At 42.7% G+C, this 11161-nt stretch overlaps 1 protein-coding gene across 2 annotated transcripts in view; it reads right to left on the reverse strand.

Moving 5' to 3' along the window:
- The window catches only part of TMPRSS7 (transmembrane serine protease 7), a 57615-nt gene extending 46861 nt beyond the window's left edge, over window positions 1–10754 (reverse strand). For both annotated transcript variants that reach the window (XM_060235156.1, XM_060235155.1), the window contains exons 1-3: window positions 10591–10754; window positions 2095–2284; window positions 623–753 (exon numbers count right to left, since the gene is read on the reverse strand). In XM_060235156.1, coding sequence (XP_060091139.1) covers window positions 623–753; window positions 2095–2284; window positions 10591–10689 — 420 coding nt within the window. In that variant the 5' untranslated portion in view covers window positions 10690–10754. The remainder of the gene's footprint in view (window positions 1–622; window positions 754–2094; window positions 2285–10590) is intronic.
- Between the last annotated feature and the right edge of the window lie 407 nt (window positions 10755–11161).

The raw sequence follows: 11161 nt of genomic DNA on the forward strand, positions 1-11161 counted from the left end.
AAAAAACAGACCCCCCCAGAGCCCCAGATACCCGCGGATCAATTCTCCATGATTTTCTATGGGAATAAATCTCCATAGGGAATAACAGAGTTCCCAGCAGACATTTCCCTCCCCCCCACCGCTTTCTGACAACCCTGAAGCGGGGGGAGGGCCTCCAAACTGGGGGATTCCCTGCCCCCACCTGGGGATTGGCAACCCTAGTTTCTGATGACTGAACCTGAGAACAGGAGCCTAGTGATTACTCTATCCTGGGAACACATCTATTACACTAGGCTCAGAGCAGTTTATATTTTTATTTTCTGCTGTGATCCTTGTGCTTTTTCTTGATGTTTTATTTTAAAATTTGCATTGCCAAATCCCATTATTTCCGCACCTTTACATTTTAAACAAAATATCGAAAGAGTTTTAAGCATATTTGCAATTCAAGTTTTAAAAAATCTTTAATTGTGTTTGTCTGTATCCTTTATAAAGTTTGTAACTCCACTACCTGGCATTACATTTTATGACATGCATGGCTTGGCCCCACAATGTCCCATTTATGTCAGATCCAGCCCTTGCAACAAATGAATTTGACACTAATGGGTATCCATTTCATACAGTTAGCAGATAATTTTTTCCTTACCACTCGCTGCACATTCTGTGCCACAGAAAGGAACTCCCTTGACTCCTTCTGCCGATACTCATGGAGAAACTCAATATTGGCAATACGAAATAATCCAACAAAGTACAAAGCATCCTTGCTTTCAGCCTGAACTGTAAAGCACATGAGGAAAATTACCCTGTTGTTTTTTTTTTTGCATTATAGAAACAATAAGTAGACAACAATCTTAAGATAATAAAGTTATTCCCAGAAACTGGAGAAGATGCTTAAAGACAGACACAACATTCTAAATTAAATCCACACCAGTTTTAAGCTGCTCATTTGGAATTTGAATCCACTTTTGCTACCTGTTTTACATGCATACAAGTCTCATAGCTTTAATACTGGATCAAGTCTCACCTCACCTCACCTGACTCAGGGATATTAACATGTTACCCCCCCCCCAAAAAAAAACATGCATGCTTGAAAACCATATATATGACTATTCCAGGGAAAAGACCTAGGTAGCCGCACCAGTCCACAGTATAATAAAAAATCATTTTAATTCAATTTATTAAGATCATCCAAAATGTGTAATTGACAACAACACCAAAAGTATTGCATGACTTTTCAGAATGGGAGGCATTAGTTGATTATGTCCCAGGCAATAGCCAAGAGGTCTGCAGCTACACCAGGCTTTCCCCCACCAGTAGTTCTCCCAATAGCATGCTATTATTATTTTTTAAAAATTATACCAGTGTTAACCCACCCACAGATTTCATGGCAGCATGTTGTTCATATGTGATGAGCCGAGTTAGAAAAGCTGTTCAGATTTGAATACAGAAAAATATATTTTCAAGGCAGGGGGGAAATCACAAAATCTGCCATTCCTGTCAGGCTGTTCTATGTGGAGGAGAGGGCCCTTTGGTAAGAAGGATGGCCACCAATAGAAAGCAATTTTGAAGTTTCAGGTCTGCAGCCTTGGGGGGAGGGGAATCATTAAGACTCCTCCTAAGTTATAATTATGGGCACAGGGGATTGTTTTTCAGACTCTTCAGTATCCAGTAGCTTTCTTGTTTTGTTTCTTCCAAACAGATTTTCTCTAGCATTTTTCTTCTAGACCCTTAACCCAGAAGGATATAAATTATAGTATGACAGCCATGTTAGCATATTGCAGCAAAAACAAAATCTTGTGGCACATTTATCAAAGTATGGGTAGGGGTGGGGTTGTGAACAAACCTATGGAAGATAATGTTCAATAAATGTGTTGCATTTTAAGGTGCCATAACACTTTGCTTGGTTTTAACTCAGAATGGTTAAGAGAGATATCCCAACATTCAAATCTTCTGAGGTAGATTGTGTGTTAAGATCCACTCCCTTTTTTCTAAAGCACTGTAGCATAACAAACATTGGCAAACAGTACTTCTATGACTTTGAAAACAAAAGGTGGGTATGGGGACCCTTTAATGTATATATAGAAAGCCCTATGCCTAAACAAATATGCAAAAACTCACCAATAAAGAGCCACAGTAGTGTCCATGTTATAACTCCTATAATGAAGAGCACGACTGTAAACAGGATTATTATATTTTGAAAATTCCAGATAGACTTTCTTTTAGATTTCCTCTTTGCTTTCGTGAGCTTTCGTGCAAGCCTATCCCACTTTGCTTCTGTTTCTGCCATTTGCAGTGATACATTTGAAACCTAAATCAAAGGGCAAAAAGTTCTACAAATTCACAGCGTCTTTTAATTCATCCATTGCAGCTGCATTCTACAAACCCGAAAAGGGCTCTATGTTTGCAGAAAAATCTAAGAAACCAAACATGGCTGATTAAAAAAAATGAAAACATGAAAAGGAGAACCTGTAGCTTTAAACAACCGATTCCCTAAGTGGCTGTTGCTAGGCAACAACAATATTCCAGGATGGGCCCTTTCCAGTCTTACTTTGGCCTTTGAGGGAGGACTTATTGGAGCCATGCTTGACTAGAGTTGCTAGCTCCAGGTTGGGAAATTCCTGGATATTTTGTGGTGGAGTCTGAGGAGGGCAGGAACTATGGAGGGGAGAAGCCTCAGCTGAATATAATCCATAGAGTCCACCCTCCAAAGCAGTCATTTTCTCCAGAAAGATAGATTTCTGATATTTGGAGTTCAGCTATAATTGTGGGAGATCACCAGATCCCAACTGGAGGTTTGCAGCCCTAGACCTGGAAGTAGGGTTTCCAGCCTCTTGCTGGGGATGGGTTTTTCCCCCAGTTTTGGTGGCCCCAACCTGCCGGCACAGAGCTGGCCAGTAGGGGGATCCCCACCCCCAAAGAACTCCATCACACCCAATGGCCCGGCACAATGTTGTCACCCCCAAAGTAACATTATCATGCCAGGCACGTCACATGGGTGATGTTCTGGCAATTTGTGTAAAAGCTCTATGGCACCATAGAGGTAAGACCTGGGAACTCTACATGGAAGCAATCTTTGAGTGATTAGATACGACTCAACATGCAGGTCTGAACTGGGCCTGGCTGCTTGCTAGTGTTGAACAACAGCCACCCTATGAAAGCCAGTGTGGTATAGTGGCTAGAGCTTCTAGCTGTGGAAGCTGACTGGCAGATTTCAGACCGGTCATGTACCATAGCCTAATTTACCTCACAGGGTTGTTGTATGGATAACAAGGAGAGGAGAATAATGAATGCTGCTTTGGTCCCCACTATGGTGAAAGGTGTGGTATAAACAAAGTAAATAAATAATAAATATAACTGAAGATAGGAGGCAAATAAAATGTCAGTTGGTGAATGGCTGTGATTGAAAGAATGGGGCAGGGAACTGTGGTACCACACAACTGGATCATAGTTTTCCTAGGCAGAGACTGCTGGCGGGGAGAAGGGAAAGCTTAAGCCGGAGGGGCAGATAAATGTACATTGGCTATTGGATGGGAAGGAAATAGGGTTGCCAGATCCAGGTTCAGAAACTCCTGGTGATTTAGGGGTGTAGTCTGGGGAGGATGGAGTTTAAGGAGTGGAAGAACCTCCGAAAGATATAATGCCAGATTCCACCCACCAAAGCAGTCATTTCCTCCAGGGGAACTAGGGTTGCCAACTCCAGGTGAGGGCTGGAGATCATAAATACTGTGCAGATGATAGAGATCAGATCCCCTGGAGAAAATGGCTGATTTGGAGAATAAATGCTATGGTATTATACCCTGCTAAAGTTGCTTCACTTTCCAAAATTTGCCCTCCCAAGATTCTACCCCCAAATCTCCAGGAATTTTCCACCCTGGAGCTGGCAACCCTATGGGGAGCTGATCTCTGTAGTTGGGAGAGTTGTAATTCCAGATATCCAGGCCCAACCAGGAGGTTGGCAACACTAGGAATGCAGGAAGTGGGGGGAGGCTCTGAGGGCTTTGAGGAAAGGGAAAGGAAATAATTGGGGAAGAGGAAATGGGAGGCCTCCTAGAGGTCCTTGCAGGTCCCACTTGTCACTTTTGGTTTAAACCACAAGTAACATGAGAATTGACACTGGATCTCTCACATTCCATATAAAGTCAAGACTAAAATCATAGACTTCTTGTAAAATGCTAACATATTCCCCTGAATTACTTTCATTTTAAACTGGAAGTAAAGTACATGTGCTGATGCAATGCTGGCTAGGGTTGCCAAGTCCAATTCAAGAAATATCTGGGGACTTTGGGGGTGGAGCCAGGAGACTTTGGGGGTGGAGCCAGGAGACATTAGGGGTGGAGCCAAGATCAAGGCTGTGGCAAGCATAATTGAATTCCAAAGGGAGTTCTTGCCATCACATTTAAAGGGACGGCACACCTTTTCAATTCCTTCCTTCCTTCCATAGGAAACAATGAAGGATAGGGGCACCTTCTTTTGGGGCTCATAGAATTGGACTCCTTAGTCCAATATTTTTGAAACTTGGGGGGTATTTTGGGGAGAGGCACTAGATGCTATACTGAAAATTTGGTGTCTCTACCCCAAAAATAGCTCCCCCAGAGCCCAAGATACCCGCAGATCAATTTTCCATGATTTTCTATGGGAATAAATCTCCATAGGGAATAACAGAGTTCCCAGCAGACATTTCCCTCCCCTCCCCTCCCCCCGCTTTCTGACAACCCTGAAGTGGGGGGGAGGGCCTCCAAACCGAGGGATCCCCTGCCCCCACCTGGGGATTGGCAACCCTAGGGTTTGGCCTAATATGCAAAAGAGTTCCTGCTACAAAAAAGCCCTATTTGTACTTGAAATTGTTTTAGCAATTATGACTGCTATTTAAAAAAAAAATCACAGAACGTTGCTAATAAAGCAGAATCTGGCCATAATACCAAGTTGTCAAATGCATCATTTCTGCTTCATACCCATGGGATACAGAAGACTCTAGAGGTGTTGGTACTTGGTCAAAATATCACAATACTTCAAAATACACCCATTCTTTCCAGGCTCTACTGTTGCTATTGCTCTTCTTCTAAGGAAAAAGCAGAGAGAGCCTTTCCTGCCCCTAGAAGCACAAAAGGATTTCCCCTCAACACAGCACATACTTTTAAAAAGAGAGTATAATTGTTTAAAACAATTACAAGTCAGGCTAGAGTTTCCAGGTCCTTCCCAGTCATCAGCAGGGATTGGCAGGGGGCAAGGTTGCCAGCTTCAAATTGAAGATGAAGAAACAAATTGGTGCAGAGGGAAATAGAATCTTTAATAATTATACAGCCTCTACACATCTCATGTGTAGCTTCATCAGGGGAATAACTGTTCAATTATTAAAGATTCTATTTCCCTCTATACCAATTTGTTTCTTCTTTGTTTTGCCTTGGTGCAGACCCCTTTTTGCCAGCTCCAAATTGGAAAATCCTGAAGATTTGAGGGTGGAGTATGGGGAGGACAGGGACCTCCACGGGGTTCGATGCCATAAAGTCCACCATCAAAAGCATCTGTTTTTTCTAGGGAAAACGATTTTTTGATAGTCTGGAGAACAGTCGTAGTTCCCTAAAATCACCCCTAAATGCAGGCTATTTTTTTTAAAAAAAGAATGTGCTTAGAGGCTGTTTTTACTTCATTTTTACAAACAGTATTTTCATGGCACAACCCCACACTCACGTGTCCAGCTCAAAGATCTCCCTGGCTCATTCCTTGGCATGACCTCTCCCCCTGGCACGCACGAGGCGGCCCCGGGTCCCCCTTGCAGGCAGGCAGCCATCCAGAGCCGGCGCTGACCTTCTCCAAGGTCCTCTCCATGGCCGGAGGCTCCTCAGGCTGAGGCGGCAGCTACCCAGGGCTGCCCTCCAGTCTCCTCCTCAGGCCGCTTCCGCCTTCGCCCCGGCCGGCTCCACGTTGGAAGCGCTGACGACTGTGCCAGGCAGCTGAAGGGGGAGGAGCTTCAGGCGCTCACCAAGGAGACTGGAGAGGCGGCGCGGCCTTCCCGGCTTCCGTATGGAGCGCGGCTTGGCGCTCTGACGCAAAGGAACTTAACAGAATGCCAAATGTGGGGGGTTGGTGTGACGAAGTCTCCATCCAGGGGCACCTTTAAGACCAACGGAGTTTTTAGAGGTGATGAGCTCGCTCAGGAAAAAAAATCAAATTCGCAGGACTCGGAGGACTCGCTCGCGGCGGCGGCGGCAGTGCGCGGCGGCGGCCCCCGCTTCCATTTTTATGCACAGCGGGGGGAGAGGGTTCAAATCCGGGGGGCCCCCGCTAGGGCGGGAGGGTTGGCAAGCCTAATGCTGGCTCATGAGGCTGGGCAACCCTTGTGTAGGTTCATAAATGTAATAAAAAAGACTGCTTTTTATTTGCAAATATCCTAATTGCATTCTGGTTCCCAAATCCAGCTTTGAAAATTCCTAGACATTTGGGAGCACCATTTGGGGAAGATGGAGTCTGAGGAGTAGAGATAGCTCAGTAAGAATCTGATGTCATCGCATCCAAAGCTGCCAGTTCCTCTAGAGCAGGGGTGGCCAACAGTAGCTCTCCAGATGTTTTTTGGCCTACAACTCCCATCAGCCCCAGCCGGCATGGCCAATGGCTGGGGCTGCTGGGAGTTGTAGGCAAAAACATCTGGAGAGCTACCGCTGGCCACCCCTGCTCTAGGAGAACTGATCTCTGTGGACTGTAGCTCACGTAATTCTGGAACTGCAGACCCTACATGGATGCAGGCAATCCTAAGACTTCCTATGCTTATGAGAATACACATACTGGGCTGGGAATGGGCTAGAGCAGGGGTGTCAAACATGCAGTTCAGGCGCCAAATCAGGCCTCTGGAGGGTTCCTATCAGGCCCCTAAGCAATTGGCTGTCATCTGCTTCCTCCTCCCTCTCTCTTGCTTCCTTCTGCACCACAGCTTACTCAATCACACAGGAGCTACAGAGCAAAACCTCTATTTTCTTCATTGGCTAAGGCTCTTCCCTTGGGGAGGAAGGGGGAGAGGTAGAGCTGGTTTTTCCAGGCTCTTTCAATCACACAGCAGAGCTACTGAGCCAAGCGTCTCTTCCTTATACTGGCTGATGCTCCTCCCCCTTCCTCCAGCCCCCTAGGGAAGGAAGGGAAGAACCACAGTTTCCTTTGCCTAGTTCTCTGGATCCCATGGGAGAAATACAAAGAAAGCACCTTTAAGTCTAACAAGTGCTAACATTTTAAGCATGTTTTAAGTTTTTTAATATATATATAGAGAGAGAGGGGGGGAGAGAGCCTTCAAACCAGGGGATCCCCTGCCCCCACCTGGGGCCTGGCAACTCTAACTGGACAGCTAGGCCAAAGCCTATAGCTGTCCAGTTAGAGTTGCCAGGCCCCAGGTGGGGGCAGGGGATCCCCTGGTTTGAAGGCTCTCCCCCCTCTTCAGGGTTATTAGAAATTGGGGCGGGGAATGTCTGCTAAGCACTCCATTATACTCTATGGAGACTAGTCTCCATAGGGCATAATGGTGAATCAATCTGTGGGTATCTGGGGCTCTGGGGGGGCAGTGCTCCCTCTAGGCTGTGGAGTCTTGTGAGCAAAAATTTCATGAGCTACTGGCATTAAAGCTGTGATCTACTACATGAATTAGCTTGCTCTGAGGCCATTTTTCCTGAGCTAAGACAAAAATGTGTGAGCCAGAGGCTAAAAAACTGAGCTAGCTCACACTAACTCAGCATAGGGGAACGTTGCTGGGGAGGGGTTTTGTTTTTGAAGTGAACACACCAAATTTTCAGCATAGCATCTGGTGCCTCTCCTCAACACCCCACCCCCAAGTTTGAAAAAGATTGGACCAGGAAGTTCAATCCTATGAGCCCCCAGATAAGGTGTCCCAATCCTCTATCATTTCCAATAAAAGAAATGCGGTCCCTTTAAATATGATGGCTAGAACACCCTTTGGAGTTCAATCGTGCTTGCTACAACCTTGCTGCTGGCTCCACTGCCAGTCTCCTGGCTCTACCCCTAAAGTCCCCAGATATTTCCTGAGTCAGACCTGGCAATCCCGTGCCCATGTAAAACTATAGGAAGAGAGTGATCCATATTAAAATAAGGAAAAATGAAGAGGTTTGGTAATAGTTTGTTATGGAATTTATTGACCAGTCAGAGACTCATGAGGGTAGCAGTACCCACTTCCCAGTTTCCAATTATAGCAATGTTATAGCAACTGAACCTTTCTATGGAAGAGGTTTCAGTAAACTTAAAATAATTTAAAACTACCTTTGAGCATCCCTGGGTCAGGAGAGGTCAACAAACAATCTTGTCAAGGGTCCAAAAGATACTGAATAATATTAATTTTAATGCAATTGTGGATTAATTTGCCTCACTGAAAGCACAAAAAGTGCCATTTTTAAAAAAGTCATACTTAATGTAGTTTAATTTTATATTTTAATAGTAAGTTAAATATTCATTTATGCATTAGTTGATTGTATATACAGATCTCACGACTAAAATTTGCTTATATAGTTTAAAATGATTTTATAATTTTAAATGTTTTATATTGCTCAAATGTTTTATGTGCTTCACTTTGTGGACACTGATCAGGTAGAAAGGTGGCATAAAATGTTTTAAATGAATAAAAATTAAAAATGCAATAAAGTTATTATTATTCTATTTTGTTATTTTTGTATTTATCTTTTCACCAAAATAACTACTATGAATTATAGGAGGGACAATTTTGTATTCTTGCCTCAGTTGCAAAATTAGTGTGTTACAGCTCTTAGTGGAGTGTAGTAAGGGGAGAGACCTCAATAGGATATACCACCATACAGTCCACCCCTCCTCCAAAGCAGTCATTTTCTCCAGGGGAATTGATCTCTGTAATCTGGAGATCTCTAGGAGTTGTCCAAGCCCTATCTGGAGGTTGGCAACTCTGAATAGGTTCTTCATTTAATGTATGTTTCCACTGAAGAGTGTCATACATAATTTATACTTTTTTGTGTAGTATGTATGTTATTTTAAAATAACATCCTTGATGCTTGTAAGCACTGGTATGGGGCAATTGTCACTCAATCAGCAAATGCGGCATTTGGCTGAAATCAGAGAAGGGCTGAGAGAAATGAACACATGGAAGTTCTTTGCAACAGCAACCTCCATTGCAGATGAGTCAAGTTGCAAGTCAGTTTACACAGTGGTTTGCCTCTTTGGCTTCTGGAGTTGTGTGGAGAAATCCTATGAGACATCTCCAGCCATGAACCTTGAAGCACTTATTGCTGTTGGAGAGGTTAAATCAGTAGTCTCCTGGACGGTTGTGCCAGGCATGCAAGCAAGCTGTTTCTGAGCACCATTAGGGCAGATCTGTGTGTACAAACATGATTTACATGTATATTGTTTCCACTGGACCAAAACATAGAATTATGTGTTTCCCACTTGTCTAGTCCATTACAGGAAAAATGTTTTTACAGGATCTGATTCCTTGTGAGGAGAGAATTCTGGATTGTTACAGTATCTGGAATATCTTTTGTAACATATGTTTATTAATAAACATACATATACAATATAGGATAACATGTTGATACTGGGCATTTCCCCCCCAAGCAAACATGTTCTTAGTGCCCCCAAAGGCTTCTTCTTACCAGCCTTCTGCAAATTCAGGTCTGTTTCTTTTGCTGGTTACGCTTACAACTATTTATCTCTAACACTTTTAAAGTAGGTCAGATGTGTGTAGTCAGTAAGATCCACCAAGCCATCAAAAGTCATTAGTGCACATTTATAAAACTTCTTCAGGCTATCACAGCCAATTCAAGAATCCCCCTTAGCTGTTTAACTGGACAAAACTCTAGAGATCATTGCCCATCTGCACTGTGGCAACGTACAGCTGTGTTTAATGGCATTTTTAAAATTCATTTAAATATATTTTATCTGTTTACATTTATGTTACTGCTTGTTAATCCTTTCTTCCTTAAAATGCCCTGTGGACTTTCGGGTTGAGAATATCAAACCTCTTCAATCTTTTTCTTTATGTTCCAGGAAACTACTTGTATGGGTACCACTGGCAGAACAGTCCATTTTCCACATGACTGTCTTCTCTGGAACAGCAATTTTAATGACCGCTAGAATTTAAGTATCCCAAATTATTTTTAATCTCTTAGAACAATGCTTCTTTTTTCTTATGCTTATTCTAATTACACATTGTAGAATTCATTTCCACTAACAGCAATTTAAGTATAAGAACACTAAATTATTTATATCCTTTCCCCTCCCTTTTTACCATATGTCAGGTCTCCAGGATAATGTACTTACTATGCCAACTAGCTGCGTGCAGACTATATTTAGATACATTTCTTTGCTATATATATGTATATGTATACATATATAATAAAATTAGTATAATAAAAATGCATTTTAGCTCCTAACAAAGATCAGCTGTTTTAGCAGTTGCATGTGACAAAATACACACTGTCCACACAAAAACACGCACAATGTATTTTCATCTGGGAATCTAGTAAAATTCACTGCAGTATTCTAGTGGCAGTTACTTCTCAGAAACAGATTTCACTAAATAAATATATGATAAACTGAAACATATTCATGTAGAATCCAGCAGAATACTTCAATGCATACTTAAATTTGCTTACTTACACTTAATTCATCTTCAGGATTGGCTGCTTTGTCACTGGATTGTTCATCCATTGTACAAGAATTAATTTCTTTTAAAAGATCAAACAAAATTCCCACCATACGCTATAAAAGCCTCAAACAAAGGAGCTACTACTGAAGACTATTAGGAGCTATTGCCCAAGAGGGACTGGTAACACAGCCCAAGCAGACCTGCTGGGGACGGCATCAGTTTACACTAAGAATTTCCATGGGTAATTTCATCTGCCCAAGTCCTTCTGTTGCTCTGAACATTTTTTAAAAAACCATTATCAAGTACCACAGGGCAACAAATTTGGGTGTGGGATTTATTTTCCTAAATGATGTTCTAATGGTTTCTTTAAAAAAAAAAAAAAACCCTCATGGCAGCATTAAAAGCATCAGTCTCTTGCAACCTGTTCCTCAGTACCTTCACTTTAAAGAACATATCACTGAATTCTGTGAGCATTAGGGCCAAACCTGATGTGCAGAAGGTAAATTGCAGTTTATGCTGTCCTGATTTGGACATACTTATCCAGACTGCTCTTCTGCAGTGTTATTAGAATTTTAAAGGGAG

This window comes from Heteronotia binoei, chromosome 3 (genome assembly GCF_032191835.1).
Source record: "Heteronotia binoei isolate CCM8104 ecotype False Entrance Well chromosome 3, APGP_CSIRO_Hbin_v1, whole genome shotgun sequence".
NCBI classification, from domain to species: Eukaryota; Metazoa; Chordata; class Lepidosauria; order Squamata; family Gekkonidae; genus Heteronotia; species Heteronotia binoei.